Source organism: Spermophilus citellus (assembly GCF_964194105.1).
Source record: "Spermophilus citellus genome assembly, chromosome: 8".
Lineage (NCBI taxonomy): Eukaryota > Metazoa > Chordata > Mammalia > Rodentia > Sciuridae > Spermophilus > Spermophilus citellus.
Genome location: NC_138189.1, coordinates 29,583,427 through 29,602,597, shown reverse-complemented (window position 1 = coordinate 29,602,597; position 19,171 = coordinate 29,583,427). Strand labels below are relative to the sequence as shown.

The following is a 19,171-nucleotide window of genomic DNA, read 5'->3' as shown; positions in this document are numbered from 1 at the left end:
AAACAACAGAGGTAATGTTTAAAGGTATTGGGTGTTAGGACCATGAGCCTTAGAGTCACTCTGCCTGGCTTCAAATCCTGGCTGTGTGCCTGTTTATCTGTAAAAGATAATTATGATACCTATACCTCATTAATTCTGATATGAGGTTATATAAATTCCTATATGTAAAATGCAGAATACTGCCTGGCATATAAATACTATCAAGTGAATGTTTGCTATTACCATGATTTATTGTCTGCAGTTTGTGAGTCTTAATTTAACTCTTCATGTCTTAACATTAGTTGAATTTTCTCCTTGAATGAGTCTTGGTTCAGCATCATGAATTTTCTTTGCCTTATATTATCACAACTCACACCTCAGAGGCTATGCTGAACAGAACTGTCAAGGCATTTATAATACTTATGTATCCTTTAATTCACTTTCTCTTCAAGGATTAGAGGAACAATGTATTTTATGGGAGGGAAAGAAAGACAAACTAATCATTCCTAGAAATAGAACAAAGCTTTCTTGTACAGCACATTGGCTCAAGGTGTGCCTTCAGTTAGGTGATACTACATTTAGGAACCAAAGGGGGGGAAACATGGATCAGAGATAGGAGAAGGGTGGAGGTCAGATAGGTTCTTCTTTGACCTTGATATGTATGAAATGAAGACCTCCTAGACAGGTGATTAGCAGCAAGATGCCCATGCTCCAAAAGGAAAATTTCGACCCACTGATTAAGAAAACTTTTTAAGTTGAAAAGAATACATCTTAATTCAGGAAAAACAAAAGCTAAGGGAAGACAAATTGACAACTGATAAGTATTATGTAGTTATCATGTAAACCCTAGAACCTGACCACCTGAGTTCATGTCTTGTGTCATGAGTCAAGAATCCTTTTTTTTTTTTTTCCTCAGTTACCTTACTGGTACAATGATTATATATTAGGAGTAACTTCCTTATAGATTCCTGGGTTGAGCAAATATATCCACATAAAGTACTTGTAGTATGTCCTCAGTATCCTACTCACATTTTATCTTTATAGAAATCCTTAAACCTCCAATTATAATAAGCTAGAAATTCTTTTTCCAGTGGAGAATAAGAGTCCAAGAAGTGTTTAGTTTTAATATATTATCGAAATAAGGAATACTAAATGTATTAAAATGAGACACAAAGTTATTTAGATGAATTTTTTTCTGGATAATTATACATTTAACAATGATCTGAAGATTTCATAACATTTTTAATATACTATATGCAAGAATGATACTAATGGTCTTGTTAAACTATATTTCTAGAAACAGAAATGACTTCTTAATCCTGTAAATTTACTTGCTTTTTTTTCATACTTTATGGATATTTATTTACTGTGAATGCAACTCTGCTTCACTGTAAAAGGAAATTTTTAAAACTCAAAAAGTTTGCCACTGTAAGAATTCATTTCTTTGCCTTAGAAAAACTTTTAAGGAAAAAATTATTCTGCACTGTAGGACAAAATTAGAATATGAATATACATTTTTAACATTTTCTCCAGGGGAATAAGAAAGTAGCAAGCATTAAATTTAGCTAATTGGTTTGTGATGTCAAAAAAGAGAATTGAGCAAGACACTTAGTGTCCTGAGTGAACCTGAGTTGGTTGGTGTCACTAATAATTATCAGTTATGCAGGCTACAGTGAGAAAAGGGAAGCCTCTGTTTCCTTAATTTCCTGAGAAACTTCAGCAGATTGAATTAGAATAAGACTAAAAGTGATTATCATATCATTGATAAAAATGGACCGGATCAGTTTTGTTTTCTGAACTTTATTAAAGAAGCTGTTCGGTAGACTATTTTGGCCATCTATTCAAAGAAGATCAAAAAAGAAAGATGTACTTATTGATTAAAATATTAAACTTTTTGGGTGCAGATGATTTACCTTTTGTAAGTTTAAGCTTATGGGTTATCCAACATGGTTTTACATGTAGTTGTGTGTAGGCAAGTGTGGTGGTCATGCCAGAATTGCAAGACTCTAGGTGTGGCTTACATTATATAGGGTCCCACATTAAAGACAGGTACACTAAAAAGCAAATATGACCTAACTTTAAACTGTAGCCTTGTTCAGATAATATAGTTGCCAAACTAGGTGTGTTAGTCAGTTTTTCATCACTGACTAAAATACCTGACAAGAACACCTTACAGAAGGAAGAGTTTACTTTGGGCTCATAGTTTCAGAGCTCATGGTCTCTAAGTCCATTTTTGGCTGACTCCATTGCTCTGGGTCTGAGGAGAGTCAGAATATCATGGTGGAAAGGTGTGGCAGAGGAGTGCAGTTCAGTTCACAGCAGCCAGGAAGCAGAGAGAGAATAGAGGGATCCAGGGAAAAGAGATAATCCCTAAGCACACCCCCCCAGTGGTCTACTTCCTCAGCTGTACTCTAGTTACCACCCGGTAGTCTAGTTACCACTGAATAGTTCATTCCAATTATTCATCCATCAGATGGATTCATGCATTAATGAGGTTTCAACTATCATAATCTGATCATTTCACCTCTGATCACTGATACATTGGAGATCCTGCTTCTACAACATGAGTTTTCCAAACCATAAGAACACTAATTAAAACTAAGGCTAGCCCAAACATTTTATAATCATGCTTTAGCCTCATTATTCTTCCAGTCTTGGAGAAATGAGGTACAATGACAGATGTGATGACTGGTACAGACCCTTTTTAAGCATACTGCATCTGCTACATCTTGGAAAAAGTCAAGTCCAGTATTTCATTGAGACTGCTATAGGCAATTAAGATACAACTGCTTCCCCACTGTTGGTTAATCAGGGTTATCTCTGTATTCATAACTTATTCAAGTTGGAGACCAATTAATATCCACTTTCACTGGAATATAATTCAAAGCCTCTTCCAAATGCTTACTCAGCTTCCTCCTTCAAGGCTGGATAAAAATCCACAAGCCTCATCTCATTTTCTTGGGCAAGAAAATAACTTTGTAGTTAAAGGAGAGTACGATGGCCAATCCAGGAGTGTGAAAAAATACATTTTAAGTATAATATTGCTGGTGCTATATGAGTATTTGATTCTAGTCCAGGATCACTATATTTAACTTAGGCTTTCATTTAAATATAGGTTTCTAACACTTAGAGCTCTCATTTGCAGTTCAGGCTTTTTCATAACAACAGATGATATGTAAATTTTAAATTAAGGAATAAGCAGAGATTCCCTCTCCCCAAGTAAAAAAAAAATCAGTTAAAACTATTACTGTTTCCATAATCATAGATACCAAGTGTAAACAAATATATTGAGAAAATTCAATTGCCTTGAATGATTCAGTTCAGGTCTGCAGAATGGCTATGCAGATTGGCTTCACAACTTGTCACACTAAAGTTTGAAAGGCAAGAGGAGCAATGACAATCCTATAATCAGATCTGCACACCCAGTGTGGATGATACAGAAGAGGAAGAGAAAGAAAAAGGGACTTCCTCCTACTGTAGGTCAGCTAAGAAGAAAGGGCCATAAAGTAGAGCAGTCCCACAGGGCTCCCCCATATCTGCATATTTCATGGGAGAATACCTCCTTTGACCTCCATCTCCAGGATTTTCTTCACATTAAACCCATGATATGCATGAACAAAAAACACTCCTTCCCTGGTGCTTTAGAGGAGGAGAGTAAGAGCCAATATGAGAAATGCTCATGGAATTTTGATGGTCCACACTGATTTGTGATTCAACTTGCTCCTTACACCCTCTTGGTTACTGATCTCACTCTCCACACACACTGCCCAGACAGAATAGAATTATAAAGAAAACAGAGTATGAATAATCATTAGATTTTTGCAAATGTTGGAATTGTAGCTTTCTCCCTGACACCCATTTTGCTGTGTATATTTAAGCATCTATGATGGTGGGATGGAGCTACATTTCTTGTCTCTTGTTCCAAAACACCTTGTGACTAACTCTATATTCTACCTACATTCAGGAACTGCTGTTTCCTTGGGCTCTCAGGGTAACCTCATCTCCTCTGTCCCAGGTCTAGTCCTTTTAATCTTACTGTAAACATCATTCATATTCCAAGAATCAGAACACAGTTCCTTCTCCATTTGGCTTCCACAGCTTTAACACTGCACTGTCCCACTTACCAAAATATATCATATTTAACTGCACCTCTCTCTTCCTATGTTTAGGTGGTGCTGAAGTGCATAGAAGTGGTATGCTACTGACCTACACCTCAGAGAACTTAGCGCAGTCTCAAGCATGATGGGCACTACATAGATTTCCTTGTGCTGTATTAGGCCACCACGTGAAATATGCATTACTAGAACCATACTGAGCTCTCAGGTTGGTTGATCTGGACTGTGTATTGTGAGCAGATGCTAAGGAAATTCAAAGGGGAAAATTCAGAAACCTTTATGACTCCCCCCGCCCCGCCCGTGATTTGCATTTTTGGCATTTTTCCAGCATAAATTTTAGGCAGCTTCAAGTTTCTCTGTCCAAGGAAAAGAGATGAAGAAGTTCAGGTTCATTAGAGAATTTAATAGTTGACTTAAACAATCTTAAGAAAGCCTTGAGCAACATAGATTTATTTCCCACCAGAGAAAAGTACACTGCACACTAGACCAGTGGCTACTTGCTGACTCACTCAACTGCTAGAGAATGCCACAAAGAAAACAAACAGGACATTATCATATGTGGAGGGACTTGGGTCTACACCTTACCACAGCTTCTAATAAAACCATTTAGGGAATTGGAATAGAAGAGTGTGGACTCTGGGACTGAAGAGACCTAGGTTGGAAGCCCGTCTCTATATATCACTAATTGTGACTTCAAGCAGAAACCATTCAAATCTTAGCACCTGCAACTTCAGTACTAAAAGATAGCTGGCTCAATGGGTTGGTATAAAAAATAAATTTTAGGAGCTCAGGAAATACTGATTTGTTTCACTTCCTTGGGCCTCATTTTTTTTTTCTGTGTAAAATCAGGATTTTAGACCACTTAGTTACTAAATGATACTAAGGCCCTTTCTAGCTCTAAAATGCTGTATCAGATTTTTCTCTTTAGAGGTACAAAGAACACTAGGAAAATTTTAGAAGTATTTTAAAATCTGTTGCATTCTGATGAGGGTATCTTTTCGTCTTCTAATTTCCTTAGATTTAATTTTCTTTTTTGAATGTCCTGAAATGGATAAATCATTTATTTTGCCAAAAAACAGGTTCTCACTCAAGAGTTCAGAGTTAATGTTCAAACTTCACAAGCAATTCTTTTGGGTGTTCCAAATTTGGAGAGATAACAAGAAGAAAACTTCCTCTTCCCATAAGTACACACCATAGAGAACAATGGAGATGAGACAGTATTACAGGGATCCTGCTCTTTCCAAAAGGTGGAATTCCTCTTGCTCTCCAATAGGTTATTTAAATGGTCTATGGGGTGGGACAGGTGACAGGCCCACTGCATGAGCTGAGGCAATTCTCTACACTTTAAAGATGAGGCAGGTGGTGACTCTGGACTCAACCGGGAGCTGTTTCCCTGTTAACTGCAGCCCTGGTCAAGATCTTCCTTGGGAGCAGGTAAAGATTTTATTCAGAAAATCCAGTGAATTTGTATCTAGCACAATAATATATACTGCATACATTTTATAAAGCTTTTAAAAAAATATTGACATAAGAACGAAGTTTTAAAACACTTTAATATTTGACTGAATCAAGTCTTAATCCTTCTTACATGTTGACTATCACCAACATTTTTTTAAGGGAAAACTATTCAAGATCACATAAATGTTCAATATGAATGAAAATTTCATTCTCATTGGAGAATAACCTAAATCATAGTTTAAAAATAACTAATGGTTGTGCAACTTTTTGTAAACTTCACAAAAACGCTACACGATCAATCTGATCCCCACAACCAAACCTTTGAAGTTAATTCAAAATTTACTTTTATGCTTACCATTATTATGTCCTCACCTTTGTGGATATGATAAAGTGTGGTAGACAGCCTATCAGAACTAGGGCCTTCACCAAGGCTGTGAAACACAAAATTCTGGGCTTTTCCTCCTTCTGCCCCCTATACTAATGTTGTTCTCCCTAAGTTGAGATCTCCCCTGAGTGAGTTCTCCTTAAGCAGGATCTGACATTATGTTCAGGTGCCCTTATTTTAGCACCTTATCCTCTTTGTGCCCCAAAAAAACGTGTGAAAACTGCTCTGTAGGATTGCCAGCGCAGCCCGCATGCCAATGATGCTTTAGAAAATAAAGTTGAAGAGCATCAAGCACATATAATATTTAAGTTGAAGTTCCCTCTGGACCTCATTCCTTGGGTATTTAAAATGAAAACTTTGGTCATGAATTCATCTGTATTTAATATAAAGGGCTGGTATCTGTGAAGATATATATATTTTTTCATTTAGTAATAGTGAATTTTCTTGCCCAGACTTTAGCATTAGGGTAAGTAACATGCCCAGCTTTGCATCTCCCAGGGGTCATCATGATTTCTAGAAATACTGGAAGGGAGCACTAGGCAAGGAAGTTTGAATGCAAAAGATACACACACATGCCTGTTACCATAGTTTCAACAGGAATAGCCAGAAGAGGCGTACTTTTTCCTAGAAGCAGTAAGCAAGCCTTGTGTAGTTGGGACTATGGGATGAACAATCCTGGCTTGCTCTACAGGGTTTCACTACGGGTTTCCCTGAGTTTAAGCCTAAAACAGGGAGCAGGAGGGAGGACAGATGATTTGTTTCCATGCAATGAAGTTGTTGCTCCTGCCCTATCAGTTAGCTTTTACTTTCAGAACTGCACAAACTTGCAGTCTACAGGTTTATAAAAGGAGGAGAATGTCTCTCTCAATCCTGAACTTCTTAGGCTGAATTAAGATATGGTTATGGAGATCATGGCAAATGAGCTACTCCAGGGTCTTCTCATCGTGTGATGCTTTCCACATCTGGCTTTTTGGAGCATGATGGAATATGACTTCTGCTATCTTTCATGCTAGTGGTCTATATTTTTTATAGACAGCTTTGTTAGTTATACCCTCCTTACAAGTTGAGGTAAATACCTATTATCCCCTCTACTTTTCAGAAAAGGAAACTGTTAAAACAGTGAAATAAGTCATCTAGTGCCACTCAGCTATGACAATCAGAGCCCAGGGCCATGTGACCCCCAAACCTGAGAGAAAGCTATGCCCTTTGACTTCCTCACCCAGAACTGAAATAGCCTTCCTTGTAATTTCCAACTCCTAGTCCTGGTCCTATCCTCTGAAACTGTTTTAATTTTTCTGCAACTAAAGTGTTTTAATTCTTCCTTCAGATGATTATCATGGCTTTCAGGCCTATTCTGAATCTTTGAGAACACAGGTCACTGTTTTAGACACTCATTTTCCAATCCCCTACACTGGGTGTATTTCACATTTGTGCTATTGCAAAGCTCTCTAAAGGTCTGTCTGGTCTGCCCAGTTCTGCACCCAACAGCCAAAGTCATCTTTAAGATGGGACTTGGCTAATTTCAATCCTCTGCTCAACACACTTCTGTGGCTTCCTTTGTTACTCTGAGCAAAAAATTAAATATTTATAATAAATGTCAAGATTGGAGAACTGTCTTACTGAAGTTTTCTTTCCAAAATGGATAGTTCATCTCTTAAAAAAAAAAAAAAAAGATTCCAAAGCCCATGACAAGCCCACACTCCCATTCTCTGCCTTTGCTCTTCCTTTAGGCAAGGCAGCCAAGCAGAGCCTTCCCCTCCCCTGGAATGTAAGTCTGCTTTCCAGTTCCTCTTCCCATTTGTCCTTCAAGTCACCTTCATCATTGAAGCCTTCTCCAACTGCTCTACAGAAAATAGTAAATCTTTTTCCTCTCTGGGATTCTCTCTCCTCTTTCTGTATTTTCTCTCCATAGCACTTACGACCATCTGACTTATTGTTTCCTTTAGTTAGTTCCTTGTTTCTTTTTTCTCTTTTTTTTTTTTGCCTGTTCTCTCCCCTTTCATTCATATAAGAATGCAAGCTCAATGAGGACAAGAAATTTTATCTGAATTCAAGTCTAAAGTTAAATCTGGATTACATGACATTTTTACATGGGTGACTCTGCCATACTCCTAGTACTAACAATAGCTCCTGGCACACACAAAATCTCTATACTCCCTTTAATGCTTTTAGTAAAAACTTTGACATTAGCAGGTCAGATTTCTGAAGTCATCTCTGCAGGGATTTCCTATCCTATGTGGATAGGAAAATAGATGCATATGCATATAAATGTTAATAACCTTTTATGGATATACTGTCTCTAGCTTTTACCGATATGATATAGTATTTTCTTCATAGCCCTCATTAATAATCACCCAGCCTCAGAGCATCCTGTTACAATGGATTAGAAGAATCTGTCTGGATTCAAGACAAGGTTCTTAAACAAATCAGTGGTTTTACACAATTACCTGCCACAGAACGACTCACTTACCTTACTATCACATGCTACCCAGAGGAGTGAGCATTCTGCAGAAAATAATACTGAACTTGTAATGAATGACATTACACTTGTAAAATCTCTAGCTTATAATGAGCCTTTGAAAGTCATTACAGAAATGAACTCTTTCACAGGGTACCATTTTGTACTGGTGGATTTGACACAGTATATTTGGTTCACTTCAATATTCTATGCAGCCACTCTGTTAAAAAATGCCAGAAATTCTAATGTTGAGAAACGGAAATACCATAATGCAATAAACTAAATGGTGGGATAAGATAAAACTACGCTAATAACTCTAGGACTGACCTGTAATCCTTACTGCTGCTCACAACGTGTAGAAATCATCAACCCAAGCTATCCCTTCGGCTAACATTTCAAATTATTCATCGTTAATTTGCAGCGCTTCCTATGAAAAGCTGAAGAAGGTTTTGTTCTCACACGTTGAGGGTGAGGAGACAGTTTAACATTTTTAAAACATGTAATCCCCTCCCCCATTTTCATGATTTTTAGAAGCCCCTTAAGAATCACAAATTGGCAAGAACTGTCAGTCACATTGATCTATGGTTTAATATAGAGCATTAGTGTTTTTATACCCACAACAAAACATGGACCTGCAGAAGTTTTCAAGCAATCCTCCAGCAGCTTCATGCGCATCTTCTGGAGCTCAGGGCTGTCCCATTCATCTTCATCAACGCCCCAGTACAGATCTATGACCTGGGGACAAATGGATGAGGCAGCATTAATTCCCCTGAGGGAAAATTAAATTCCCCTGTGGGCTCTGCTCTTGCTCACAATGTCAAGCTAGAGTGACTTTCAACTTCTCTCTTTGCAGCACATTGTCCTTCAGAGAGGGAAAGTAATTTTTTCAAGATCCATCTAAAGTGACATTTTTTTTTAATTCTATGATGGGCTGGGAAGGAACATGATAATTTCTTTTTTAAATTTTTATTTTATTTCTGATTATACTGTTCCCATGAGCTCAGAGAAAAGGAAATGTGAAATGTCAGATGCACTGGGGTGGCAGGCTTTCATTGTATTGAAATGGTAATAGAATTAAAAAGAAGAATGCAGCTGGGATAAGGTTACCACAGTATTTTCGGCAATTAAATCACAGTGTAAAATATTACTGTTACATTTTAATATGAGAAGGGGAAAATCACAATGGCATTAATATATATTGATCCCAAGTTAAGCATTTACATTTTTTAAACAAACAAAAAAATCTCCCATAACCCTGTTAATATCATGCTTCCCCCTGGGGACAGATACTCTGGTTATGTCTGTTTTATCTGTGTGCAGCTTGGCTTTCATCCACATGTATCTAAAAAATGAGTGCTGGAAAACAATAAAAGGCACGCCCGGCTGAGGAGGGAGCCTAATAATGTTTTCTGTCTCCTGACTTCAAAGACTCCCAGGGAAGAGTCTGCAAGACTGTAAACTTTTACAAGCATGCTCTTTGAAAAGTACTACACTGAGCAGTAGGGGTTTCATTCCTTTTACTCAATTGCTATCTGCATAAAGTAAATGTTTCCAATTGCAGCTTTGAAGATTTCTTTTTCCTTCCATTTTTCCCCACAAGCAGGAATAACACTCTCCCCCACCTCTGCTGAAGTCTGCATGAGAGACAGGGAGATGGAAACACAGAAGGTAGGTCTTCCTCTGCAGCTCAGGCAGACCCCTGGAACTTTCTGTGTTGCCTGTTTCTTGTTGGTGGTCCCCACACAATATGTGTATACTAGATTTCACTTACGTCAGAGTTTAGTTTTTGGAAGGCTGGTAGATCTATGACAGTTTCTGTATAATATAGTTCCATGACCCAGTCCATGACTTTTATTACATACAGACCTTTATGCACTGATTTGGGGGCTTTTCCTTTTAATGTACCTTGCAAGATTTAATCATACAATAGTAAGCAAAGGGACATCTCAGATGATAACTTCAGCATCTCATCTGAGAGCCTCCAGCTGAGACTATTTAAAATTAAATAAAAATGAATGAAAATTTACAAGTTCAGCTCAAGTGCTTACTGGCTGCATGTGACTACAGGGCAGTGGAGATAAGCGTAATACTTCACTATCATAGTAAATTCCATTGGGTATTTATTTAATTACCAAGTTTCAATAGAGCACAGAAATTATCTAGTAATATAAAGTCAGAATGGGGACATAAAATAATCTAATTTGATGAATAATGGATAGTCCATGGCTTGCAAGATGTCATGTTCCCAGCAAATCAAAAGGATAAAGAAACAACACTCAGCTGTGCATAGCAACACAGGCCTGTAATCCCAGGGACTTAGGGGGCTGAGGCAGGAAGATTGCAAGTTTGAGGTCAACCTCAGCAATCTAGAAAGACCCTGTCCCTAAGTAAATAAATAGGCTGAGGATGTAGCTCAGAGGGAGAGCACTGCTGGGTTCAATCCCTAGTACCCCCGCCCCCAAAGAAATAACCCTTATGTGTGAATTTTTCTGAGTGCTTTAAATGCCATAGAGTAAATTAACGTCCTGCCAAGTTAGGACCTATTTCTGATGTTTTAGAATAACAAGATGAACTTTTACACCTCACCATCCTTGGGAAGATGCCCAAAGAGCTGTGGCAAGTGCTGGGAACATGGTCTCCCCTTGGTGGGAACAGAATCCCCCTTGACATGTGGCTCTGGTCTCCTGTACTAAGAAGGACATTCACAGTCTAGTGTGAACAATGTGTTCAGAGAAAAGCTGGGAAGAGAAGGGATGGTTCGACTGGTTGGCCAGAGTCTGGGATTCACTGGGTTTGACCTGTTGGTGGGACCACTGGGTAAAGGCCAATGCCCAGGTGTGGTAAGATCTCAGGTCTTCTCTGCCACTTCTTGGATTCATACTTGTGGCACAAAAGGAACTTGTCCCTACCCTGTTTGGCTTGTCCGTGGAAGATACCATATGGTGATCCATCTGGGAAAACTACACAGCTGAGGCCAGGTGAATGGGAAAGAAACCTGTGCTTGTTTCGAGGTAGGCATTGCAGTCAAGCTTACTCATTTGCTGATTCTCTTTAGAGTGAACGGAGGACAAAGCACCACCCAATCTCTTAGTTCCAAACCCTCGTGGGGCTGCCACTAGGGATCACACTCAGCTCTGTATGATTCAGAAAAACCCCCTTCTTCCTGACATTTTATTTCCAGATCCTAGAAAACTATTACTGAAATCATTAAGACAAGACATTTTTGGCCATCTGCCAATAATTTGTCAAACTAAATATACAAAAACCACTGCTATATGAATGGTACCCCTTAGTTGTGCCATGCACAATCTAAAATCCATATATGTAACCTTTTCTCTGTCTTTTTGGCTGACACTGGATATACAGTTATGTGTTGCATAGTAACATTTTGGTCAATGACAGACCACAGATATGATGGTCTCATAAGATTACATCACCTAGTGACATCATAGCCATCTTAGTTTGTGTGAGTACACTTTATGATTATGAAATGATGACAAAACTGCCAAACAACACATTTCTCACAGTGTACCCTGTTGTTAAGCAGGGCATGATGGCTGAGGAAGATCTTATTTAAAACAAGTAAAGATACATGGAAAATATGAAGGTTAATATAAAAAAATTATAAACAGGCACTTGTTCCTTCCAGATTATTTAACAACAAAATGATACAAAGTAATAATTAGAACAACAGACCACTGGACTTATACATAGCTGTAACATGTATAACAGTAAGAGGCAAAAGAGGAGGAAAAGAATGAGAGCTATACAGGAGACATCTTTCTATAGCTTGTAAAACTGTTAGTTAAAAATTATAAATGGATTCAGATAAATTAAGATGCATTTGCTCTAAAATAATTACTAATGTAACTTGAATATAGTGAGAAAAAACAAATTAAAATGCTACACTATAGAATATTCACTTAATGCAAAGGCAGAGTACTAGAAGAGCAACAGAGAAACACAAGAAACATGAGATAGAAAAAAGTAAAACAGCAGATGTAAATCCAAGTAAACCAATAATATCAGTTAAATGTGAAGGGATTAAACAATCCAAAGTCAAAGACTATCAATGTAGATAAAAATAAGATTTGACTTAATGCTGCCTAAAGACTCTATTTTAAATTTAAATATATATAAAGGAAGATCAGTAGAACAAAGAAAGTTTAGGTGGAGGGAAGTGCTGGGGAATGATACTGGCCAAATTATATTGTGTACATATGAATATGTAACAAATCCCAGCATATGTACAACTATAATGTGCCAATAAAAATGTGGAGAAAAATAAATTCATGTATATAAATAGATTGACAATAAAAGGATAGGAAAACATGCCCTGCAAACAGCAACCCCAAGAAAAACACATCATGCAAACAGTAACCAGAAGAAAGTTTGACTGGCTCTATGAAGATCAGACATATAACATAAAATATAATTAGAAATAAAAGGGATAGTACATGAGGATAAAAGGTTCAATTCATCAGGAAGATGTGACAAGCAGGAGTGAATATGTAAGGGCAGAGTCCCCAAAGACATGGAGAAAGGTCAGAAATGGAGAGATGAACAGATGACTCAGCTATGATAGTTGGAGACCTGAACATCTCATATTCACTAAGGAGAGAACAACCGGGAAGATTGACAGAAAACTAGAAGACTTGACCAATACTCAAAACCAACTACAGCAAACATATCTACAATAATCTACTCAGCAGCAGCTGAACTTTTTTTTTTTTTTCTAGAGTGCACACAAAACATTCTCCAGGATGGTACATACATTCATTTAAAACAACTTAATAAACTCAAATGGATTTAAATAATACACACAGTATCTTCTCTGAATACAACGAATGATTAGAAATTAGTGACACAAAGAAATTTGGGAAATTCACCAATTTTTGGAAACTGATATATTTGTAAATAGTAACAGGTTAAGGAAGAAATCATAAGGGAAATAAAATAATACTTAGATGGATGAAAATGAAGATACAACAGACCAAAACTTATGGGATACAACTAAAGCAGTACAGAAAAGAAATTTTATAGCTATAAATAATTATATTAAAAAAGATCTCCAATTATCAAACATAATAATTTAAGAAACTAGGAAAATAAGAGGAAGCGAGAGTTAACTAAGTTAGCAGAAGCAAGGAAGTAAGAGATTATGATACAAATTAGTGAAACAGGAAAACAAAATCAACAAAACAAAAAAACTTTGATTCTTTGAAAGGATCAACAAAATGGATAAGCAATAGCAATAAATAAAGAAGACTCAAATTACTACAGTCAGGAGTGAAAGAAAAGTTAATTATTACTGACCTTACAGGAATAATATTTATAAAAGGATATAATAGAAACAACTCACTGTATGCCAATGAATTAGTAACTAGACGAAATGGACAAATTCCTAAAGACACAAATTAGCAAAACTGACTTAAGAATTAGAGCAGATTATGCTAAGTGAAGCTAGCCAATCCTTAAAAAACAAATGTCAAATGTCTTCTTTGATATAAGGGGAGTAACCAAGGACAGGGTAGAGACGAAGAGCTGGAGAAGAAGAATAACATTAAACAGGGATGATAGGCGGGAGGGAAAGTGAAGGTTAAGGGAAATTGCATGGAATTGGAAGGTGAGCCTCAGGGTTATACACAATTACATATAAGAGGAAAGGAGGAGTAGGAGAAAAATTATATAAGTGGAAGAAACGATTTATAGTAGAGGGGATGGAGAGAGAGAAGGGGAGGGGAGGGGAGGGGAGGGGTGAGGGGACAGTGGAGAATGGGATAGACAGCAGAATACATCAGTCACTAGAAAGGCAATTTGTAAATCAATGGAAATGTAACTGATGTGACACAGCAATCTGTATACGGGGTAAAAATGGGAGTTCATAACCCACTTGAATCAATCTGTGAAATATGGTATATTAAGAACTATGTAATGTTTTGAACAACCAACAATAAAATTAAAATAAAAAAAAATAAAAAATAAAAAAACAAAAAAAAAAATAGACAATGTGAAGACATCTTTAAAAAGAGATTGAATAGCAATTAAAAATTAAATACTGCACAGAAAGAAACTCCTAGGTCCAGATGGATGCACTTACAAGTTGTACCAAACATTTAAAGAATAATTAATACCAATTTTTCACAAACTTGTGCAAAAATAGAAGCAGAGGACACACTTCCCTACTTATTCTGAGACTGGTATGATTTTGCTACAAAAAACAGACAAAAACTTTCCCAAAAAGATTGCTTCAATATTTCTTCTGAATATAAAACAAACCTCTTCAACTAATACTAGAAAACACAATCTAACAGCATATCGGCATCGGCATATAAAAATGATTACACAACACTACCAAGTAGGATTTATCTGTAATACAACATTAGTTAAGTATCAAAAAGTCAATCAATTGAAATTTGTTATGTTAATAGGACAGAGAACAAAACCCACATGATCATCTCAATTGACACAGAAAAATCATTTGACAAAATTCAACACCCTTCCTTTCATCATAAAAGCACTTATGCAATTAGGAGTAGAAACAAACTTCTTCACCCTGATAAAAGGCATTTATGAAAACTCAACAGCTATCATCATACTAAATGGAGAAAGACTGAAAAATTTCCCCTTAAGATTGTATTCAACACTCTGCTGGATATTCTCGTCAGGGCAATAAGGCAAGAAATAAATACAACAAGGTCAGCTGATAACATGAGTGTTAATAACAGCATTATTCCTAATGATCAAAAAAGTAGAAACAACTCAAATTTCTATCAAGTGATTAGTGGATGAATAAATATGATATGTCTATACAATGGAGTAAACTATTCAGCAATAGCAACATGTCTTTCTACTTTAGTAACTTTGTTTTTTTAAAAAAGATTCTGTTTCCAGCTTTGTTCCATTAAACTCTTCTGTCTCGTAAGTCTTTATGCGCATAAAATGATGAAAAAAGATAAAATCAAGCAACTCCTGAAGACAGGGAAGAAATAAATAAATGAAATATTCACCTCATGTAATATAAAACACCACTTTGGACAAACATACGCCATATATCTGCATGGTCAATAAGCAGTAAAAACCACTTGGAATCTAAAGTGCTCAATAAGACAAGATTTATTACATACTTAAAAAAAATTAAGTTTAGCTTTTAGCCTAATGTCCAGGCGCTGCAGATGCTGGAATCTAATTTACTATTTATTGGAATACTAACTTGTTGTCAGCACATTTTATGTGCCTTTACTTATTTCATCATTTTAAGTATAAAAGCTCAGGAAAGTAATTTGATTTTATCTTTTTTACTTAAAACCATCTCACTTGTTTTAAAAATTCTCAGGGAAGCTAATTTATCATGCTTATTATGATGTGTTGAATGGATCTGAAAGCTAAAACCCAGCAAATAAAGCCCTAACAAATCTTATACCTTGCAATAAGATGCAAACGTTTAAATACTAAGACTACATAACAATAAAGCAACTTTTAAGAAACAAATATGAACTAAGTTTTATCCCTTAACCCCCAAACACAGGACCATCAAATCTGAATTCATAACGGCCTTACACTGTCATTGCTTGGAAAAGAACTTTTGAACATAAATATTTTCCAAAATGTTTTCTAGTTTTCCATACTATAGGACACTATCTGAATGCAAAACAGAAGTGTAGCTACACAGGTTTGTTTTTAGAATAATCCCTTAGTAGTCCCATAATAACTTAGGCTGTCCTAAGTTATTATGATGGGCAGTGATCACTCTTCCCATCGACTCCACCATTGCTCAAGACATTTCCTCCATTAAAAATACTCAGAAGAACATGGAGCAGGTTCAGAAACTTTTGAATAGCAACAATATTACTGTCCTCAGGATACAGCTTCTGAAGGTCAAAGTGTGACGATGACAGCACTGGTTGGAATTTGTTTCAATCTCTGTGTTCTATTTCCAGAATATTCTTCTTACGGAAGAAAGTAAGCAGAGAAGAACTTAGAACTCAGACTAGTTTTATGGGCCACTGTTTACCAAAGATGAGTTAGAGTTTATACCTGTGAATGCTCTCTGGGTAGAATGACTTGCCCAAGTGCACTGGTCAGGACAACCTGCAGGTCCACATCATCAATGGCTACAATTTCATCAGAACTATTGCAAATACTGACTTTATGTCACTTGCAATTTTTTTTCTTGGTCATAAGATACTTAGCTAAGAGATATATGGGAACACAACTAAAAGAGGCAATTCTGGGAAAAGCAGGTCCTAAATCAAGCCCCACTGACCACTCCTGATCCCAGGGTTAAAAGCGGTCTTCAGAAAACATGAGGTCACGTGACAGTTCCTTTAAAGATTCACGAAGACAACTTGTATTAGGGTTCTCTAGAGGAACAGATCCATAGGAAGTATAATTACAAAAGGGGGACTTATTAGGTTGGCTTATGTGACCAGAAGGTGATATTTGACAATGGCTGTCTACAAGCTAAACAGCTGGAAGAACCAGTAATTGCACAGTAAAAGAGGCTGAAGCCCCAGTACAGGATGGATCAACGTTCCTACCCTAGTCAGAGACCAAAGGCTTCCAGATAATCCAGAAGGAAGCTAGAATCCGATATCTTCACCATCATAGCAGCAGCAATCAAGAACCCGTTCAAGAAGAATGGAGCTTGCATCTGCTGCTGCTTCTTTGCTCTTCCAACTGTTATTCCATCCAAGCCACCATCCTATTGGTCAGCCCTGCCCATGCTTAGGGAGGGTATCCATTTCAGTAGGATATTCCACATGCCAATCATTCCCAGACAATTGACATACCCATACACCTCTTAATTCTTGGCATCTCTGAATCCAATCATGTTGACAATCAAATCAACCATTTCACAATTCAAGGCTCAGACCTGACAGCTGTGATTGAGAGTTAACCTATAGATAGCCCTAAAAATTTTGTGTGGTAGAGCAGAACTCAACTGGGGACTAAGGCAAAACCTCTGACTATCAGGGATTGATGCATATGGAGACAATTTTAGGAGCTTCTGGAGGCAGAGAAAGAGTGGCAATATGGGAGCTGGTGAGCACCTGCACTGAGCATAAGCTGGCAAAGCTCACTGCAAAAAGGAACTTCAACCAGGTTGCAAGTGGGCACCCGGTACCCCTCAGAGGTAGGACACCTGACCACCAAGAGTGACTGAGGGAAAAACACAGTTGGCTCTGTTCCTGCTTATCACTGCTTTCCACAACCACATTTGAGTGTACATGTATCCTGTACTTCAATGGCAGCTCCCTAAATTATCTTCTTGCTTGCATTCTTGCTCCCTTTAACCCATTAACCACACTTGAGGCAGAAGGTTCTTTTAAGAAATGCAAATCTGACCGCTTTAGCAAAGATTTCCTTTTACTCAGCCATATGCTTATTTACACCTTAAACTTACAAAGTATAAAGAAGTATTATCCCTGTTTTATAGATGAAAAATGAAGGCACAGAAAAGTTAACCAACTTGCCCACAGTCACATAGGTAGGAATTGAGATGGGATTTAAATTTGGGCTTTAACACCATTTTATACCATGTTTAAGATTCTTCTCACTTTGAAGATAGTGTCTAGAATCCATGGCCTGATTTATGAGCTCCTCCATGATCTGGTCCTTGCCCAACTCTCCAACTTCATGTCATATCACATTCTCCTTCTCTGTTCACTCTCTGGCTGCAAGTGTGTGTGTGTGTGTGTGTGTGTGTGTGTGTGTGTGTGTGTGTATTGTATTCACATATGCATATACATCTAAAAGTATATAAACATTTACATGTATACATGTTCATACATATACACACATTTACATGTCCACATACATCCACATGTACATCTTTACCAATGTGCAAGTGTCAGAGGTTGTCTGGTACAGGGATTAAGAACATGGACATGGAAGCCAAACTCCCTCGGTTCAAATCCTGACTACTCTTACTTGTAGCAGATCTTCAACAGTTATTTATATTTGTATTTCTAAGTTTCTCCACCTAATAGAATGGGAAAATGCAATCTATCCTCTAGACTCATAGCAACGACTAAACGAATTAAGGTTTACATAGCACTCAAAAGTGGTGCTTGGCAGATAGTTTTCAAATTTTCCTCTGAAAATGTGTTCCCTCTGCCTGGAACAGTTTTTCTATTTAGTCATATCTTCCTCTATCTGAATCCAGGATTCAGCTTAGACCTAGGCTTTCTTCCTTCCTGAGGACTCTAGTTGCATGGAGTCTATCCCCCTGTCTCCATATGCACACCCAGAACACCCTGCATTTCCTCTGCAGTAGGCGTGATCATGCTGGTCACTGGTGCTCCTGACTGTGTTCTCTATGAGACTGTCAGCTCCAAGAGGCAGGGCTGTTTCTAGTGCTGAGATATCTGCTACACTTATAACTCTGCCTGGTGCACAGCAGAGTTCCATCAATATCTGGGAATAAATGAATGCAGCTCAGGGGATCAAACCCCTTAATCTGTTCCTGGAGACCCGGGGTAGATTCCACTGAAGAGGTAATATACACGCTGGTCTTGAAGGACATCTACATAGGAGACTCTTCTTCAGAGAGTGTAGGGCAGCCTTTTGCATACATAGAATAGTCTTGCAAAGGCAGTAATGTGACATGGCCTGTTTAGGTACAGGTGGTAAAGGCCACAAGATCATAAATTTGGGGAGCTGAAAGGTAGAAGGAAATTATTTTGTAGGTGAAGAAACTTGGGTTAGTTTTTTCAAGGGTCTGTATCTAATTATTAACAAAACCACCTCTCAGATAGTGCTCTTTTTATTCTC

At 37.4% G+C, this 19,171-nt stretch overlaps 1 protein-coding gene across 1 annotated transcript in view; it reads right to left on the bottom strand.

Moving 5' to 3' along the window:
* The window catches only part of NWD2 (NACHT and WD repeat domain containing 2), a gene marked incomplete at its 3' end in the record, with an annotated part of 150,254 nt that overhangs the window by 64,406 nt on the left and 66,677 nt on the right, over nt 1-19,171 (bottom strand). The window contains exon 3 of the mRNA XM_081304419.1: nt 9,014-9,130. Within this exon, the coding sequence (XP_081160545.1) occupies nt 9,014-9,130 (117 nt within the window). The remainder of the gene's footprint in view (nt 1-9,013; nt 9,131-19,171) is intronic.